This window comes from Diospyros lotus, chromosome 10, assembly GCF_014633365.1.
Source record: "Diospyros lotus cultivar Yz01 chromosome 10, ASM1463336v1, whole genome shotgun sequence".
NCBI lineage: Eukaryota > Viridiplantae > Streptophyta > Magnoliopsida > Ericales > Ebenaceae > Diospyros > Diospyros lotus.
Genome location: NC_068347.1, coordinates 7034979 through 7056330, shown reverse-complemented (window position 1 = coordinate 7056330; position 21352 = coordinate 7034979). Strand labels below are relative to the sequence as shown.

The 21352-nt window shown below is 36.9% G+C and overlaps 1 protein-coding gene across 1 annotated transcript; it reads left to right on the top strand.

The window, feature by feature from the left end:
• The first annotated feature begins 5776 nt into the window (after positions 1-5776).
• On the top strand, positions 5777-21209 carry LOC127811359 (protein ACTIVITY OF BC1 COMPLEX KINASE 7, chloroplastic). The gene is made up of 18 exons (XM_052351130.1): positions 5777-6148; positions 6476-7120; positions 7315-7458; positions 7607-7732; positions 8233-8320; positions 8460-8553; positions 10166-10259; positions 10645-10699; positions 10818-10909; positions 11045-11215; positions 12506-12562; positions 12675-12758; positions 13425-13509; positions 19900-19961; positions 20076-20150; positions 20353-20457; positions 20667-20808; positions 20949-21209. The coding sequence occupies exons 2-18, from the start codon at positions 6485-6487 to the stop codon at positions 21020-21022; spliced, it is 2184 nt and encodes a 727-aa protein (XP_052207090.1). The 5' UTR covers positions 5777-6148; positions 6476-6484; the 3' UTR covers positions 21023-21209.
• The last annotated feature ends 143 nt before the right edge of the window (positions 21210-21352 follow it).

Here is a 21352-nt window from a genome sequence, read left to right as displayed (position 1 = left end):
GGTGGCGTGTCATGGCGGGTTATGGGCGAATGGTAGGCTCAAGTGTTGGATGGCACAAGATTGTCGTGGCAAAGTGGTAACAAGCATGCGAAGGAATGCAACAATCATGTGACAATGTCATGGCAAGGTGGCAATAAGGGGCGATGATTGGCATGTCTGGAAAGCACGGAGGCGGTTGGACATGACTGAGTGGGGCAGATGCCACAAGGTAGCCATGCAGGGCGAGAAACGCATGCATGCTAGCTGGCTAAGTTGGCCAAGATGTGCGAGATACGGGGGTAATTCGCTTGTCTTAGCGGGAGTCAAGGTCAATAGGTAGTAATGGTTGCAACACTATGTGGACGCGACTAGAGCATGCCCGTAATATGTGGGGTATGTTCGCGCAATGCACGCCCACGAGGGCCATGTGCACGCATGCAGTCGGGGCAGTTGCGACAAGTGTCAGCCAGGCGAGTCTTACACCCAGTAGACAATTTTCCCACGTGATGCATGCAACCCTTATGGATCTGAGGGGACGAGTATGGGGTATAACCACTTGTAATTGTATACTCTATATATATGTGGCTTGAGGGGTGATTTTGGGAGCTTTTAGAGAGCATAACCTGAGCCATTCTTTGTATTCTTGGATTTGAATATAAAGTTGGGATTTTCTTGTATTCTTTGTGTGTGCTTCCGTTTATTTTTTGCATAAACCCCGGAGGGTTGTTGACTGATCTAAGTGGGTGAACTTAAAGCCATCACAAGGTTGATGGTCGGAATGCAAGGCTAGTCTTGTGATAGGTTCTAAGTAGGGGTGAGTAATATTTTAATTAAATCGAAATAATTGAATTGAATTGGTTGAAATTGTCAATTTGATTTGGTTTAAATTGTAAGTCAGTTCGGTTTGATTTTCAAGTTTGACAATTTTGATTACTTCAGTTTAGGTCGGTCTTTATATTTAAAAAAATTGAAATAACTAAACCAATCTATTGTGGGATAGCCAAACAAGCCTTAGCTAATCATTCTATAAGAATCATCAAAGAAATTTGAAGACCTGGAAGAGCCCGAAGTGTTTTCCAGGCAAATTTCATCCGAAGAATCAAAGAGTTTTCGAAATGAGTCATTCGCACTTAGTTACCCTAAAGACCTGAAAAGTCTTTGGGTAAACCCCTGAATTCCAAAAGACCCAAAGAGTCTTCTAGAGAGTATCCTTTCAAAGGATACTCTTCGAGGAACTTGGTCCTCAAAAGTGCCTTCAAGCCTTCCGGCCTCATCCACAAACTTTTCATTAGAAGAGTCGCGCCACCTGCGTATGCCATGCATCTTACCTTGCCATGTGGCCCAATCCTTGAACCTTATAAATACCCCCTGGATTCATGCCCTTGAGATCCAGATGTAGCACCCAAAGACTCAGACCTAACTCTTCAGATCCAAACCCATCCGAAGACACACATCTGAAGACTCACACACATAACCCATACTCATTCTAACTTCTGTATCATGGCATCATTTGACTTTGGAATCGAAGGGCTCGTGCATGAGAGTTTACCGCGTGACTTTTAACTATTCTTGTGTCGCATACATCTTGAAGACCCATCCAAAGGCATCAAGGCCATAACACCTCTTGGAGACTCCCCAACTTTCCCGAAGTCGACCCATCCGAAGACAGACCTAACGAAAGACCCATAGTCTTCGAGGCCTTAATCTCTCGAAGAGTCTTCAGGACACCAGAAATCCGAAGACTTAAGGCGTTCATCTCACTCTATCAGACAATGGATCGAGCCTAGCCCAATGAACTTTGCTCTCCAAAATAACAAATTAAGCCATTCTCTATCTAGACACTTGTTAATGCCACTTTTCAACACATACCTTACTCCTAACTTTCTCACCAAACTCTATTGAGTTGTTCCTTAAGAAAAGAAAATTTAATTGTTGTATCCTTGTAACAACAATTTGGCACCGTCTTTGAAAAACGTAACTAAAAGCCAAACGCGATGGTGAGAACTACTGGATCAGCTTGCATGGGTAATCCACCCAATCACCCACGAAGGAATACCAGAGCTAGGATTGTAACCACTAGGAGCATAGTTAGATAGTTCCTCCATAATCTCACATTTTGAAGGTTGAAGCAAATGAAAAGATCCACTTTGGGAATGCTAGCCTCCCAAAAGGAAACTTAGCTGCCAAACTCTATTGAGTTCTTTCCTAAGACAAACAAATTTAATTGTTATATTCTAGAAACAATGCAATCAAAATATAAAAAATGACATCGTTTTTACCAAATTTTGGAATTTTTTTCTAGTTAATTCAGTCTTTTCAATTTTTTCTGGTTTTTTTTTTATTTATTTTTATTTTTTAGTTTGTTTGGTTTGAAGATCTATTTGGTCGGTTCAGTTTAATTTTGGGCTATTAGCACCGTTGTTGTCTAAATACAATAATAAAATTTAATTAACTGAAAATGTCGTCATCAAGCCGCATAAATCTACAAAAATAAGAAAAGAATCAGACGACGCAAGGAGGTCTCTGCACAAACACTCTGATGCTTAAGTCAGACATGAAGTATGATGAAAGAAATTATATTGAAATCAATATTAGAGACACCGTACCTCTTCAAGAATGAATGTCTACTTATTTATAGAGAAATATAGAGTGATCTCAAGTGTAACAGAATTAGGATTCTTGTAAATAACGCTTATCTTCATTAATTCTAGTCTAGTTGAGACTAGATTTGTTATAGATGACATCTATATTTTATAGATAATGTTTATCTTGATTAATTCTAGTCTGGTTAAAACTAAAATTGTTATGGATGGCGTTTATTTCTTATGGATGACTTTTATCCCAATATTTCAAAATCATTTTAGAATTAATTTTTTTTATGGATAATTGATTATCTTCCTAGAGAAATTTTCAAATGTCAGAGTTTTCTTGTTTGCGCGTTTATGTGGGACCCCCCTCCCACGTATGGAAAATTTATACCTTTAAGCCCAAAATATCGTTTTGGGCTCTTGGGCTTTTAATCGGCGTTTGCTTATGACACAACAAGCACGAAAAATTCAAACATTTTTGCGTTTTTGTAATTTTATCCAAAAGTTTTAATTTTGATAATAAGTTCCTATTTTGATCAATTGGTTGTAATTTTATTCGTGACCTGAATCCAATTCGAGAGGCATCCAAGTCTCGCTGACGTGGCATATCACCTGGTATTTTAAAATATTTTGAGTGGGCCCATATGCACACGTGTAAAAAAAATAAAAAAACTAAAATAATGTTAAATATATATTATATATATGTGTGTTATAGATATATTTACAAAGGCAGGCAGGCAAAGGTCGAGGACGGCAATGACAACAGTGTCGACAGAGGACAGCAACGACAACAGGCGATGATGCTGGGCTAAATGTGGCGATGGAGGCTAATTTGAAAGAAGGCTGATTCTGGAAGCTTGATGGTCAATCATTGATGTCGATGGGGTCGACTTAAGTGATTGATGGCGAGGGTGAGGTAACTAGCAAAGGATGTCATCGATTGGCAAAAGTAAAGGGTCATCGATCGCTTTCTATGGGTAGCCCTGAGTATGAGGAAGCCTAAATCGGTGGTCGGTCCAGCTTCTAGATCAATCGTCGTTGTCGTGAGCAAAAGAAAAATTAAATCGATCGTCGTCTCTAGCTTCCAGATATGTCGTCATCATCACTGTCGCCATTCGCTGTCGTAGCCGTTGCTATCAGTGTCATCATTCTCTGGCTGGTTCCTTCTCTCTATGCATAGATATAACATATGTATATATTAAATATTATTTTATTTTTTATTGTTTTTACAAGTGTACATGTGGATCCACTCAAAATGTTTTAAAATGCCAGATGACATGCCACATTAGTGGGTCATAGACGTCTCTCAAATCAGATCCAAATCGTGGATAAAAATTACAACCAATTGATCAAATCGGGACAATATTGCCAAAATTGAAATTTTTAGACAAAATCACAAAAACGTGAAAAGTTTGAATTTTTTGTGCTAATAAGTCTTTAATTTTTTACACAAGTTCTATCTATTCCATTTGAGCAATTTGGTCAATTCAGTAACCAAACCGATCAAATACTTACCCTTATTTCTAAGTGATAAGAGGAGCAAAAGATTGGGCTCATAAAACTAAAATAAAAGGTGTGCTCAATTTAAAAGTCAAGAGTTGTATTTAGTTTGATCTCGATTTAGATTCTTTATAATTCTAGTTTAGTTCAATTTTTTAGCCCTCCAAACTAAAAATCAAGGTCTTCAACTTCTTAATATTATTGAATTGAACGTGAATCGAGATTCATCAAAATTCGAACCAAACTACTTATTCTAAGCGATGAGATTTCCATTCCATTTTATTCTAAACAAAACATTAACTAGAGATTAAGAAAAAAGAAAAAAGAAAATGAAAAACATGTCAATTCTTTAAAATGGCAACAATGGAAGGAAAAAGTCCACGAAACTTACTATTGTCACCTAAATTTAAACATGTCCTTTGTCTTTACCTACCTAAAGTAGAAGAAGACACATCTATACAAGTAAAGAGGGTATTTTGATACTGTAAAGTGATGAAATCGAAGAGTTGACAATTTATACTATTATATAAGCAAAGACGGTATTTTGATATAAAAGTCAATAAAGTAAATTCTTGAAATACTCTTTATATTCTTTATTTAAAAAATAAAGATAAAGTTAATCACCAAAATTTGATCTCATCACTTTGCACATATAAGTATTTAATTTTATTACTTTGCTAACTTTAACCTTCATTTAAACTTTACTTTAAAAAAATATATATAAAAATTAGACCACAATTACTGATTATCTCCTAATGAATATTAATTTAAAATATTTTAATTTTTTATTTACATGTAAATAGCACAGGGCGCACTTCTACTCATTGTAGGCTAAAATTTAAATTAAATAAAAAATTAGATATCATAATTGATAAAATAAAAATTGTCTAAAATTAAGAATAATCAACAACAAACCATTCTCTCTTTTTCTTTTTGAGAGTGAGGTTGTAATCGAAATGATTTTTATTAAATTAAGGCTTGACAAGAGAGTTTCTAAATTAGAGCTTGACTTGAGTCTTAAAACTTGGTTCGAGCTAACTTAACAAGAGGTTGACGAGCCAATCTCAAGCACTTGTTGGCAAGCCTAAGGTCAAGCTCGAGCTTAATAAACTTTTGGCAAGCCTGAGCCTTGCTTGAGCTTGAATTTGTTAAAAACTTAATAATTTAATATACAAATAATCAACAAATATAACTTTAAATTAAAGTTGACAATCAATATGATAATCGACTAATAATAAATTTAAATTTAATTTATTATTTTGTTTTATTATATATATGTATTATGTTAAATGATTAAATTAATATATATAATAATTTTAAATATATTATATTATTATAATAATTTAGAGTTTAAAAATTTTATATTAAATAATATATTTATAAAATTATACATAAATATATTAATATATTTATAAACAAGTTGATTCATGAATTTCTAATTAAGTATGTTTACGAACTTTTAATCAAACATATTTACGAAATTTAACGAATCAAACTTTATTAAGCTATTATAAATTGAGTTTCAAATTTAAATTTAAATTTATTTTAACTTAATAAATAAATTTGAACAATGTTTTGTGAACACGAACACCGAATCTCTTATGAACAACTCATCTCATTTGCAATTTTATTTGGGGAGTCACACGAAGTTGTTCAAATGGGATTTGTGGTCTCTTTTTTCTCCCATCAATGACTACTTGGAAAATATCAAGAAGGCTGAATCACATCTCATGGTGGGGAGTGGAAAATGAGGTCGGGGAGAAGACAAAAAACAGAAATGGAGAACTACAACGGGACACGTCTCCGTAATATCAAACCCTACAAACCCAAGCAAATTTCAATCACAAAATGGACCACAACAGTTAAGGAAACGAAGACACATAGCAGTTGAGGATGCTCAATTTCGGTGTCCTTTTCTTTACCCGAAGGAGCCGGCAGGACGCAACCGTTACCGGATCTTCACGCTCCGTTGCTTCAAAAGTGACCCCCCAATGATTTTTGGTGCCCAATAAGTCTTATATAAAATATAATTCACCGCAGCTAGAGCACTACTCTCTCAATCATTCAGTCTACTTTGATCAGTAAGCATTTCCTCAATCTCAATTGTGTTTCCGCTTGTTTAGCTTGCATACAGACCTCTATGTACTTTACACGAAGGCATTTTAATTATCAGCTTGAGATTGCAATTGTTGCCATATGATATGTAGGATGTTAATTTGTGATTACTCTTATTGTTTTGTTCTTCTTGAAATGCAAATCAATTGGGCTGTGTTGCATTTCTTTGTGGATGTTCTTGGTGGCTAAAACAACATACCTTTTTTTTGGAGTTTTGGCTTTTGGGTTCAATTTATCTGGATTGAAGTTTAGGCAGCTTATTTATTTATTTGTGTTTCTTGCGAATTCATTAGGTTTCTTAAATGGCGGCAATACTGGCTTGCCAAAGGTGTTGTTGCCGCAGCGAGGACTTGGTTAATCAAGGGAGAGCTATTGAAAATTTAAGTTTCTCCAAATCAATATCAATTCGGCAGTTCCCATGGTTTGTGAGGCAAACATCCAGTCTGCCTGCTACCGCTAAATTGTTCAAATTTCAAGTGGAAGTAAGGCAGACTGAATCTCGTACGAAATTGGGTAGTAATGGTCGACCTACTAAGATGGTGCCTACCAGTGAGATAGTGAATGGTAACCCCAAAAGGAAAACCACGCCAGTTGATGCAGTGGTAGTGAATGGTCGTCCAAAAAGGAAAACCATACGAGTTGATAGAGCAGCAGAACTGAATGGTTCAGCACAGGTTGTTAATGGTGTAAGCATAGTCAAGAAAGATGGTGCCTCTCCCCTGGTAAAGACCCAGAAAATTAGGAACTCTGGCGAGCTTCCACCTATTGAAGACCTAAGGGTTCTGCCCTCAGATGAAACTTTCAGTTGGGCCAATGAAAATTACAATTCAGTTCAGAGAAGTATAGATGTATGGTCTTTTGTTCTTTCTCTGCGTGTTCGTGTTCTGTTTGACAATGCAAAATGGACATATGCTGGAGGCTTCACAGAAGATAAGCAGGTGACTTTTAGCATTCCAAAAAATGTGTTGTTTATCATACCATATTTGTTCTAAATCACAATGTTGTTGTGGAAATATCTTCTTCAATTTCTGCATGTGCCTTGGCTGGTGAAGCCTCTCAAACTGTTTTTCTTGGTTTGTATAGTTATATCTTCTAATTTGTGATTGGTACTTCTAAATTCTATTGTATTCAGAAATATCGAAGAAGAAGAACTGCCTCATGGTTACGAGAACGTGTTCTGCAACTTGGCCCAACTTTTATTAAACTTGGTCAGTTATCCTCCACGAGATCTGATCTATTTCCTTCTGAGTTTGTAGATGAGCTTTCCAAGTTGCAGGTACTCCTTTGGTTCTCCGTGTTTATCATTCTATGTTCTCTAAGAATATCTTCTTGGTTCCATGCTTGGAAATACAAGCAGTTGCATAATTTTTTCTACAAAAGGAAGGCTGATTTTATTTATGGAAACTACCAATCATATTGATTAGGATAGAGTACCTGCATTCTCACCAAACAAGGCAAAAGACTTTATCAAGAAAGAATTGGGAGCCCCAGTTGACATGTTGTTTAAGGAGTTTGAAGAACGGCCAATTGCAGCTGCTAGCCTTGGTCAGGTGTGTGATTTATGTACACTTATTAAGCCTTTGGGATGTAGCATTCAAAGTTATGAAACTGAAAAGACTTATTCATGTCCACGTACTTGAAGCGTCTGTTGTCTGTTCTACATACAGTTGTTATTTGTTGTTTCTATCATCCACATTGCCACCATCATCATTTCTACGTACAGTTTTTCTTTTTTCTTTTTTTGGGGGGGGGGGGGGGGGGGGAATTTGTCCTGATAATGAAACAACAAATAAATTTATATGCACGGAAAATGGGGATGGCATTTAGATTTTAAAGACAAAGTTGAATTAAAAAACCCCTGTATTTACCCTCTTCAATGATAACAAAACATGAGATACAGAGACAGACGGGGGTGCTTGGTCAATCTTATAAGCATGTGAGCATTAATAACAGTTAAAGTGAGGTAACACTTGTCCTTTAATTGCATTTACTCCAGTATTGCTATTATTATTTATTTTTCTGATTCAGTTTCGGTAAGCTTTTCCTTTAGGTGCATCGGGCTGTCTTATACAATGGAGAGAAAGTTGTTGTGAAAGTTCAGAGACCTGGTTTGAAGAAACTTTTTGACATTGATTTACGTAAGCAAGCACATATGTCAAGGCACCTTCATTTTTCACTTGGTCGTTATTTATGATAATAAACATGTCTCATGTGTTTGTTCGGTTCAATTTTTTTGAGAAGGTTTGTTATTTACCTAATTATGCTCTTTTATTCCAGGAAATTTAAAGTTAATTGCAGAGTACTTTCAGAGAAGTGAGACACTTGGGGGTCCATCTAAGGATTGGGTTGGAATATATGAAGAATGTGCCAAGTAAGGAAGCATCAAGTAGTATTAATATTTCTTCTTTCCTTTCTTATTCATTATTTGAAGAATATTTTATCTAATTGGAGAGTCTCAGCTTAACTATGAGTTCCTTTGCATTGTGTTTACTCAGCAAATACATCAGGTTTGGATTTTTCTCTGGATCAAATTTACCTGATCCCAACCCATGACTAATTTGGTGTAGGTTGTACATAAAAGTGTCCTATGCATTTCAGTTAAGCAACCATATGATAAAAGCTGTAGTAATAAGCGATTCTTTACGTGCAGTTGTGTCTGTCCACATAGCTTGCCACATGTTGTTGCGGGCAGTTCTCAAATTTGGCTGAGTTAACTCATCTTAAAAGTACTTCAACATGTTTCCTTTATTATTATTATTATTACTACTACTACTTTTGTTTTCCTTTTTTTGCTTTATTGTCCTGCCAGGTGTCTCATGTTCTGTAACTGAGTATTTCTGTTTTCTCCAGTCATCAATTTGCCTTTCAACCATGAAATATTTTCTCTGATTTTATCTTGGTAATGGTTCATATATTAATTCTACTACTTTAGGATAATTTCAGCGAAGACTTGCCCATTATTATTCATCCTGGTGGCAAGTCATGATATTTAAAAGTTTGTCAGGGGAAAATATAAATCTGGAAAATATTTTTTTATCTTTCATGCAATACCATGGCAAATTGATTGCAAGTCAGATTAGCAACTATGCACCTCTAGTACCTCTGTTTTTGACCCAAACTCTTGGATCATAACTCTTGAAGAGATTATAATTAATCCTTATGCTTAATTCCTTATAAATCACATGTCTTCTATCATTATTTTGATTCATAATCTTTCTGGTTTTCCTTTAATCACATTGAGTTGCCCTTTATGTCCACTGGTTCTCTCAATTTTTCTTTTTCTTCTGAGCTTGTTCTGGAGATTATATGTTTTATCTAATGCATATCATGCTTTAGTAGCTAAGGTCCCTCTGTTGTCTCATTCTGCATGGGAATACATGGTTCATTACTGTGATCCAATGATCGGGTAATGAAGAGGCATGTTTTTGTGATTCTGGACATAGTAGATCGAGTTTTGGATCCGCCCTCCACTCAGTTTCATAAGAACAATAAGGGGAATATGGAAGTTTCTGGGCAATTGAATAAAGACAAATTTAATGGAATCACATTCGTGTTTGGCTTTCCTTTGCCAAGAGCATATAAAGACAGATATGATCTTAGGGGAGAAGATTTAATAATACCTTGAACTTTATGCTTTGTTCAGTTTTGTTCTTTCCCCTCCTTCCAGAGGACGCTTGTATTGCAAAGATAAATCCTTGCACAAGTTTTTATATTTTTCCTCATGTTATACTAAAGACACTGCTTTTTGATTTGTGACTTCCAGCCTGTAGTTAATGCTTGTCTGTCTTAATAGAATAATTATTTGGTTAATCTTTTCATATGTTGGATTTTATTAACTTCTTCAATTTAAATTTACTAAAAATTAAAATAAAAAACTCTGTTCAAGGACATGGCATATGACCACTTCTTCCTAAATTTATGTTGATGATGAGCTATCTTTGTTTTGATATGGTGGTTATTGTCACATCTTATGGAAATTTTAGGATTTTGTATGAAGAAATTGATTATATCAATGAAGGGAGGAACGCTGATAAATTTCGCAGGGATTTTCGAAATGTCAAGTGGGTTCGAGTGCCTGTACGTTTCTTGCTATAAGACTAGAACTCCATGCTTTCTTTTTTCCTTTTATTTCATTTCAGATGGTTCTTAGTTACATGTTTCCATTACCTGCTAATTGGTTGCACAGAGAAAAAAGGAAGAATAGAAGAAATCTTGTGTGGTATTGCTGGGGGTTAAATGTAGTTCTCTTTGTTGAAACTCAGCTATTAAGACTTTATTTCATCTTTTCTTTTCCACTCACATTTTTTCCCTGGCAACATGCACCATTTATGTTGGACAAAAATAATAATAATCATAAAGGTCTAAAAGGTATATCTCAAACAGAAAATAGGAAAAACATAAAGCTTGGCTTGCTGGTTCTTACTTTTAATTCCTTTTTGTTTTTCTTTTTTTCCATCCATAGCTAGTGATGTGGGATTATACTGCAACAAAAGTTTTAACGCTGGAGTACGTTCCAGGTTCCATTCTAAGCCACTTTGTTACTTTATGTTAAATCTTTTAAATTATCAAGTCCTATGATCAAAATTTTGGGAAGCAAACATTAGGCAATGTTTGATGTTGTAAATATGTGACCAGGGATTAAAATAAATCACTTGGATATGATAGATGCTCGCGGTTATAACCGATCTCAAATTTCCTCCCGTGCTATTGAGGCATACTTAGTTCAGGTTGAGATCTTTACCTACTTGATCAAATCACACCATGTGGGGCTGGGTTTTAATATAAATCTCACGTCCTGGAAAATTGCCAGCAGAAGTTCTTCTCCTTAACTGATGATTCACTGCACCATGGTACAATTTCAGATTCTGAAGACAGGTTTCTTTCATGCTGATCCTCATCCTGGAAATCTTGCAATTGATGTTGATGAATCACTCATCTATTATGATTTCGGTATGATGGGAGAGATTAAGTCTTTCACAAGAGAGCGGTTGCTGGATCTATTTTATGCAGTTTATGAGGAAGACGCAAAAAAGGTTTGCTCTAGTCCTTTAATAATTTATTTCAGCATCCATCTAACAATTCATTAACCAATATAATTTATGAAGTCATATATTTTACTGTTATTCTAGTATTGTCTGGAAACTAAATGTATATTCATGCATGAGGACATATATATCCCCAATTTTCTTAAATAATTCAGGACACTATCTGCTATATGTCTAGGGGACAACTACATCCGCAGCCTAGTTTGTATGGATCTACTGCCCCTTAGAGGTGTCAAAAGGGCCGGGCCGGGGCAAGCCCGGCCCCCGTAGGACTAGCAAACTCTCCGCCTTCGCTGGTGTTTCTTTGTGAGGACGACCGATGCGACTCTCCGCCTGCGACCAACCGCCTATATCTACCATCTTCAATGCTGGAGTACGGCTCTGTGCTGTGCCCTTTCATCTTCTTAGACAACAGCGATGACTGTTTGGGTTTTGTTGTACAAACCCTTTTGTCTTCCTCGTCGATTTCAGTTCTGTGACCCTGCGCTTTCTCCGACGCAGCTTTGTGACTGTGGTCAGTTATCCCTGCGTTAGCAACGGTTGTGATTGCGGATAAGAGCGACAACGATGGTGACGGTTGCGGTTGTGATTGAGGCGATCAGGGGCGGATGCAGAGGGGGGCTTGGGATTGGGCTGTGCTTGGGAGTTTATATATTTATATATATATTACTATTTATTATATATTTTTTTACTATTTATTATATATTTTTTTTACTGTTTAATTGGGGCTGGAGGCGATGGTAGACAAAGATAAAGGAGATGGCTGGAGATGGGCAGTGGCCGACAATGGCAATGTTTTCTCTTGGGAAATCAGGGTTTCTCAATTTTGGCTTCACCATCTTCACTGCTCTCTCTCTCTCTCTCTCCCCCTCTGAACTCTCTGTCTAACCTCACTCTAATACAATAAAGAAGTTTTGGACTGTAACCTCCTTACTTTTTCATTTGATCGAACATATATATATATATATAAATTACAGGGGAGAAACCGCCCATATGGAGTCGGTTAAGGAAGGAAAAAATTGGAGTCAGATGAGGAAGGAAAAACTGTCATCTAGAGGGACAAAATTAATTGTACACTTAAATACAAAATTGTAATTACATGATTTTCTACCATAACATTACATATCTTATTCAACCTTAAACCAATTACTTAGTCATTAATAATATTAAGGAGAGTACTAAGATGTTATCTTCTAGGTTTTCAGCTTAAATTGTCTTTCAGGAGAAATTTTGTTGAGATTCTTCAATACCTTTAATCATCATGCCTCTGTTATGCAGGTTGTGTCCAGTCTCATAGAACTTGAAGCACTTCAGCCCACAGGAGACCTGTCATCTGTATGTTGTCATATTAAATGCCAGTAAACATCTAAAAGCAAAACGGTCGTGCAATTGAACTTCTGCTTATGGAGTCCTAGCTGTCCAATCTGATAGTACTGTACACTTCCAGGTTAGGAGATCTGTGCAGTTTTTCTTGGATAATTTGATGAACCAGACACCAGATCAACAACAAACTTTGGCTGCAATCGGTGAGGTATACAAGTTTCAACTAAATGCTGAATTGTATAGGCTTCCTTCTGAGACATGGGCATTTCTCGATTTCCAATAATTGCTATACATGACTAATCATAAACCCTGTAGCAAAATCTCTATATTTGAGGGGGCCACCAAGACTAAATTAAATTCCAGATAATAAGTATGACCAAATTTGCCAGAAAAAATGGCCATAACTATTGTGTTAGGATTAATTGAACTGAGATAGTTCCATTCATGATGATTAAACTTCCTAATTCTTCTATGTCAACAGTTTCTGCATTATTAAAGAGGTTTTACGATCGTGAAAATCTAATCAGAGAGCATTATATAGGGAAGGAAGATCAATCTAATAAAACAGATTTTACTGAATGTGCTGGAAATTGATCCCACAATTCCTATCAGATTAGTCAGATCTGCTAACCTACCAACAGCATTAAACTAGAGAAGTTCAGGTTACCATAATACAAAGATTGATGTCATTTATTGCTTTCCTTGCAATCTTCTTTTGTTGTACTAAAGCATCTTTCAAAGCGTCCTGTCAAGTGAAATACACATTGTTCTCAACTAATTAATTGTTTTGCTTAATTTATAGAACCTTTGGTGTTTATAATTTCCAATTGGTTTTCTTGACTGGCTCTTCAATGATCAAGAAATTTCTCTGCAGGATTTGTTTGCTATAGCACAAGATCAGCCATTCCGGTTTCCATCCACTTTTACCTTTGTGCTAAGGGCCTTTTCGACACTTGAAGGTTCTCTCTCTCTCTCTCTCTCTCTCTCTCTCTCTCTCTCTCATACAAATACATATGTGTTCATTTGCCAAGCGGGGTGCACCAAAGTGATCGAGTTATTTTGGCATGAAAGTCACTAAAATGCTTAAAGAACAAATTATGATCTATACACGTATCCATCTGATTCAATGTAGGAACATATCTTGAAATCATTTTACAGTTTCAGTTTTTATTGAACAAATAACATTCTTGCATTGTAAGAAGAATTCATTGTTCATGACACTGATCAGTATAGGACCAATTAGGTCCATGTGCTAGTTATATTTGTCCAGGCCATGTGGATGTTACATATTTGGTCATTTCAAGGTTTGTTTATCCTTATTAAAATTACGTAATATAAGGGTGTACCCTCGCACCATCAAGTCACATCTCCTGAACTATCAAGTCTACTTTTTCAGTGTTGAATCTCATCCCTAATTTTAGACATCTATTATTTTTATTTCATGTAGAAATTCACTTAAAAGAGAAGTTTAACCAATACCCCTGTTATATGAATAAAGTAAATTGTGTATATTACCCATAAGTGTATAATACAAGCGTTAATATATACATACACATATTTAAAATTAATTACATTAATACCTTCTTACTTATCTTATTTAACACTCTCCCTCAACCTAGAATATATATATTCAGCATGCTTAGCTTGGTACAAATATAATTCACACGAGACTCTCTAAGTGACTTGATGAGTAAATCAACCAGTTAATCGTTGAAACCCACTTATGTTGTAACTATATTCTTAGATAACACATTTTCTCTAACAAAATGACAATCAATTTCAATATGCTTGGTTCTCTTATGAAACACAGGATTAAAAACAATATGCATTGCAGTCTGGTTGTCACAAACCAATTACATAAACTTAACATGCGTAATTCCTAACTCCTTAATTAATTATTTCAACCACACTAGCTCACATGTTACGACCATTGCCTTGTATTTAGTCTCCGCACTGGATCTAGCGACAACAGTTTGTTTTTTATTTTTTCAAGAGACTAGATTTCCACCCACAATGATAGAGTATCCAGATGTAGATCGCCTATCACTAGGTGATCCTGCCCAATCAGTATCCGTATATCTCACAATTTGACTGTGTCCATGATTTTGATACAATACACCCCGACCCTAGGTAGCTTTAATATATTGAAGAATACAGATCACTGCATTCTAGTGACTGTCACAAGGTGAATCCAAGAACTAACTTACCATACTCACAACAAATGAAATATCAGGACAAGTGACTATGAGGTAATTAAGTTTCTTAACTAGTTGACGGTAGTGTCCAGGATCAAAAAGAGGCTCCCTTGTCTTGGTAACAGCCTAATATTTGGATCCATAGAGGTATCTGTAAACTTACATTCAAGCAATCATGTCTCCTTTAGCATATGCAAGGCATACTTCATTTGAAAAATATAGATGCCTTATTTTGACTGAGCTACCTTAATACCCAAAAAATATCTCAAATGACCCAGATCCTTAGTCTGAAATTGTTGGTGAAGATGTGCTTTTAATTCAATGATACCAACATCATCATCCCTTATAAGTACTATATCATCAACATATACCATTAGAAGAATGTGACGGTCAGATTGGGAGTGATAAAAAACAGAATGATCAGCTTCATTCTGAGTTAACCCAAACTCAAGAACAACTGAACTAAATCGACCAAACCAAGCTCAAGGAGACTGTTTTAAACTGTACAAAGATTTTTGAATGCGACACACCAGCCCCGACCCCCCCTGAGTAACAAAGCCAAGAGGTTGCTCCATATACACTTCATCCTATAAATCGCCATGAAAAAAATCATTTTTTATGTCCAGTTGATGAAGAGGCCAGTGAAACATAGCAGCAAGGGACAAGAAAAGGCAAACATATAAGATCTTAGCAACAGGATAAAATATATCGCCATAATCAAGACAAAAAAATTGAGTGTATCCTTTGGCAAGATGATCAATCCGGCCATCAGGGCCAACTTTAACAGTGTAAACCCAACGACAACCAACAATAGACTTATCCTTGCGAAGATGTCCCAAGTCTTGGTGGAATGTAAGACAGACATTTCTTCAATCATAACAGCCCGCCACCTTGGATAGGAAAGAGTTTCGAGAATAGATTTAGGAAGAGAAACAAAAGATAAAGAATAAACAAAAGCAGAATGTCTAGGGGACAAAGAATCATAGTTAACAAAATGGGAAATGAGATGGAAGATGGTGCAATGACGAGTACCTTTATGAAGAGCAATAGGTAAGTCAAGATCAGAAGTTGAAGATGACAAGCCAGAGGAGAAAAAACTAATTGGCATAGAGGATGAGTCAGGAGATGGCTCTCTCGGACTAACGACGACAGTTGGTGTTGGTTTGGCCACGAGTTGTGGACGCCGTTGATAGACTTGAAGATCGGGACTATCAAGGCGAGAAGCAAAGGATGGTGGAGATGGTGAAGGCATTGGAGATGGAGATAATGTAAGGTCAAGAAAAGGGACAAGCAAAAGTAACCCAGCAGACACAGACTCGAAGACCTCAAATGAAGAAGGGAAATAAGGAAATGACTCAAAGAAGGTAACATCTGCTGAAATAAAATATCGAGTTAATTGAGGAGAGTAGCAACAATATCCCTTCTAAAAGCGAAAATACAACAACATATCCAGCTTTTATCCTACTATGTGGGGTCGGCTACATGAATTCTAGACTTCCATGTATTTATATCTTTTGTCATATCTTCATTTAGACCTATACACTTCATATCAAACTTTAATGTCTCTCCCAAAGTCTTATTGGATTTACCTCTACCTTTTTTTTTTTTTTGACTAATTGTTCAATTTTATCAACTCTCCTCACCGGAGCATCTCTTTATCTCCTTTTCACATGACCAAACCATCTTAGTCTAGTCTCTCTCATCTTTTTCTCGATTGGCACTACTTCTACCTTATTACGAATAACCTCATTTCTAATTTTATCTTTTCTTGTATAGCCGCACACCCAAAAAAACACATTCAACAGAATGAGCGAATAACTTATCACGACCTGGGGCAGATGGTGAACAAAGCATGCACTCCCAAAGATACGAGGGGGAAGAGAATATAAGTCAACCCAGGGAAAAAAGAATGAAATGAGGAATTTGGTCATTAAGGACAGAAGATGGCATGCAGTTAATTAAGTAACATGCAGTTAAGATAGCATTACCCCAATATTGAAGTGGAATATGCATATGAAGAAAAAGCATGCAGGCTGTCTCAATTAAATGATGATTCTTGCATTCAACCACCCCATTTTGTTGTGGAACACGAAGTTTGGTGAAGAATCCATTGGATGCCATATAAGATCTAAAGGGGAGAGACAAATATTAAAGAGTATTATCACTACGAAAAAGCAAATTAAACTGTGTTCTAATTTCAACGCAAAATGTAGTGAAGACTGAAAATAACTCTGAACGCGTTTTCATTAAATATAGCCATGTAATTTGAGAGAAATCATTAATAAATGTTACAAAATAACGAAAATCATCTTTTGAACTAAGACGACTGGGACCCCATACATCTGAATGGACTACTGAAAAAGGAGAATTGGCACGTTTATTGACTCTACTTGGGAAAGAACTACGACTATGTTTTTCAAGTTGACAAGACTCGCACTCTAAGGAAGAAATACTAGAGAGACTGGGAACCATCTTCTTGAGATTGGGAAGAAATTGGTGCCCCAGCTGACAATGGACCTGTAGTGGGGAAGTTGTCGTCGTGCACACCACTGAAGAAGTAGGGAGAGACAGATAGTAGACACCGTGAGACTCAAGCCCCATGCCAATCGTTCGTCTGGTTCTTCGATCCTACACAAGAATAGAATCAGAAAAAAAAGGTTATGGAGCAATTAAGACTACGAGTGAGTTGACTGATAAAGAGCAAATTCAAGGTACATTGTGGTAAATGTAAAACAGATGATAATGGTGAAGTAGGAAGAGGTGATGTAGTGCCAATATCCGTGACTGAGGCTTGAGAGCCATCAGCCAATGTAACAGGAGGTAGAGACTATAAAGTTTGAATATGAGATAGGAGAGAACGATTACTTGACATGTGATTAGTAGCACTAGAGTCGAAGATCCATAGGCCAAGAGAAGAGGAGGACTTAGTAAAGCAGACAATAGGGTTACTAGTGTCAGCAAGGGATGTGACAGGTGAAGTAGCCTGTTGTGCGGCCCGAAACTGAAGAAATTGAGCATACTCCCCTCCTCCCCGGAGATAATCACTGGTGATGAATCACTGGGTGTAATAGATGCTTTACTTTTTGAAGTGCCCACAACCATGTTAGCAGTACTAGTTGTGTGAGGTGGATGACCATGTAAGCTGTAGGCGATAATAAGTCTCTTGAGTGTGACCAAAACGATTACAATAGGAACACTAGGGTCGAGGACGACCACCACCTCGATGACCACGATCAGTCAGGGTCGTAACAAGGGCGGAGTGATCTCCAGGTACAAACATGCCATGATTAGCAGTAATAGAAGAGGCTCTAAGTAGCCTGGCAAATACCTCTATCAGAGGAGGGAGAGAAGCATTGCCCAGAATCTATGTCTTAACTGATTCAAGTTCCGGTCGAATTCCATGAAGATAGAAGATAGTAAACATTTGATCATGCTATTGTTGTTGTTTTTTGGTATTGGCATCAAAGGGCATCAACTCGTTAAAATCGATAATAGAAACTTAAAGCTTACCCAAATACGCGGTTATATCCAAATCAGTCTATCATAAATTGAACAAAGCACCAATCACATCATAAATACGAGTGATGTCACTAGTATACAACTCAAGAGCCCGAGTCTATAAGGCGCTACACTCCCAAAGAGGTTGAAATATCAGCATCAAGGTTGGCTCAATGGTCTGCCACAATAAACTCAATAACTGAGCATCCACCTTCTGCTAAAGAGGTTGATTACCCTTAGGAACAGTTGAAATAGTCTGTGATAAATGATCCTCAAGGCCATGGCCAAGAAATCAAATTTCAACTGTAGATGACCAAGCGGAATAATTTTGTCCACTCAACTTCTCCATGGTAATAACTAGTGTGCCTGAAAAATAGGGAATGGTAACAGACGTGGACATGATGGAGCGGCTTGTGGATGAAGAGTGAGCTAGAGATGAAGACATGATGCAGAAAGAATAGCAGATCAAATCTAGAGCAAGTCAGATTGCACGACCGAAGAGAAAGAAGAACAAATTTGGAACAACGGCAGATCTAAGCAGATCTGGGTGCACAAAAGTTGAGTGTCACTGGATTTGAAACAACGGCAAATGGCACGGTGGCCAAATCTAGGCGGGAGCGGCCTGATCTAAAGATTGATGGCCAAATATGGGGTCGCCTAAGGATGGCCAGATCTGGACAGGCATGGCGACGGCGACGGAGAGATGGCCAGATCTGGACAGGCACGGCGAGTGCGAGGGCGAGATCTGGGGCGGCCAAAAAAAGATGGCCGGATCTAAAGAAGAGGCCATGATATCAAGGAAACAATCACGTGACCAGTGAAACCAACGACGGATGAAGCAACCGACAGTGATGGCTGCAGCAGGCGAAGCGACCGACGGTGATGGCGTCAATTGATGACGGCAGCTAAGGTTAGATTAGGGTTTGAAGGACTCTGATACCATATTATGTGAATAAAATAAATTGTGTATATTACTCACAAGTGTATAGTACAAGCATATATACATACACATATTTAAAATTAATTATACTAATACTCCCTTACTTATCTTATTTAACAACCACTTGGCCACAAGGCAATCCATTTTATGGAGGAGAATTGAGAAAAAATCATCTTTGAATTTGAATGAGTCCACTGATTTCAAGAGTTTGTCTAGATATCAAATAAGTCCAACACCAATAAGGCTTTATCTTTTTTATAGACCTTCCCTACCCCAGTATTGTAGATATTGTTTTTCTGGGTCATCATGAAATCTCCCTCTTTATATAACTAATATTTTGGGGTATTTCAACATTTTATCCTCCCGGCATTGATTATAGGCCAAATGGTTTGGAGTTCCATCTCTAGAGCCAACACCATAGCCGGAGATCTAGATATTTTCAGATGTGCATTGGCAAGTCCCTTGCTTACTTTAGTCCAAGAAAATGGAAAGTGAACATACAAAATGACCAAATATACATATGCTGTTCAACGTATACAGTATGCACCTCTCATTCATAATAATCATGCACTGTTCAAGGATTCCTATACAGCAATTATCAGCATTTGGAAACTGGCCATCATTAGAGTTGAATTTTACAAGAACTGACTTATTAGTTATCGGGTTCACCATAGCATTGGGTTTTTTGCGTACTTATAATGTGTATAATCTTACAGGTATAGGCTACACCCTAGATCCAGATTTCTCCTTTCCAAGGATTGCTGCACCTTATGCACAGGTTTAATATGTTTCCTTGAAAGATTTATTATGCATGAAGTTAATGCAACTGCTTTTGCCAAAGCACATATAATTTCCATCAAGATATAACTCTGAAAAGGTTCAATACCTGCAGGAGCTGTTGGATTTAAAACAGCAGCAGCGTTCTGGAAGACAAATTGTTCAACAAATAAGGAAACAAGCCGATGATGTACTGCGTACTACTTTTCCCTTCTTTTTTTTTTTTCTTTGCTTCAGTTTCTCGTCTTAATTCCTTTCAAATTGATAACATTACTTATTTTGCTACTCTGTAGAAAGCAGGTTTTTCAAGGAGATGATATCTATTATGAGAAGTAAAATGTTAAATCTCCTTTACCATCATTATATAAAGTCTATGCATCTATGAATTTCAGGCTAGAACACACACCATATCCATGCCATACAGAATCCAAAGGATCGAGGAGATTGTGAAGCAGCTTGAGTCAGGAGACCTAAAACTTCGAGTCCGAGTGCTTGAGGTATTCCATCACTTGATCTTTTATGAAAATCCATTACTATTTGCTACAAAGACTTAGATTTTACCTTTCTTTTCAATTGTGGATTAGTGATCTATGCCCAACCTTAATTGGCTATTTCTGCTAAAGCATGCTTTAGCACCTAAAATTCTTGTGCAATCTATGTTTAATATTTATACATTTCCTGAAATTGCAAAAATTGCATTCATCAGTCTGAAAGAGCAGCTCGGAAGGCAACAATACTGCAATTTGCAACCATGCATACAGTTTTGGGTGGTACCCTACTAAATCTTGGAGTCACATTAAGCACTCAAGGCTATCAAGTGGCTGCAAATGGATCATTCATCGGTGCAGGTTATCCCTAAAATTCTTGCATCCAACCTATTACTTTTCATACTCGAGTAGTTCAAAATTCTCTGCAGCTAAAAAAGAGTAAAAGACTGAGTTTTTAAATTTAATCTGCTTCTCACCGCCATTGATTCATAAAAATGCAGGTGTTTTCATGTTGCTGTTTGCCAGGTCCATGCAAAGGGTAAAGAAGCTTGACAAATTTGAGAAGATGATATGATCTGTTTCCCCCATTTCTTGGTCATAGATTCATATTCGTTTCAAGAACTAGTTCTTTTACGTTTATTTTTCAGTTCCACAAATCCCATAGATAAATGAATTGTACAGCTACCACAGTCCAAGAGGGGCATGCTCTATTGTCCCTGTTTCAGCCAAATTATATATAGAGGTGCGGACATATTTGATTCCATGGATTGAGCATTGCAACCCCTGTTTCATGGTTGCCCTAGATTTTTAGTTACAGGATGTAAATTGTTGTTACACTGAATCAATATCTGTTTTTACCCAACCCATCATAAGAGTCTATTAATTAAAGTGGAAAGTGAGGACT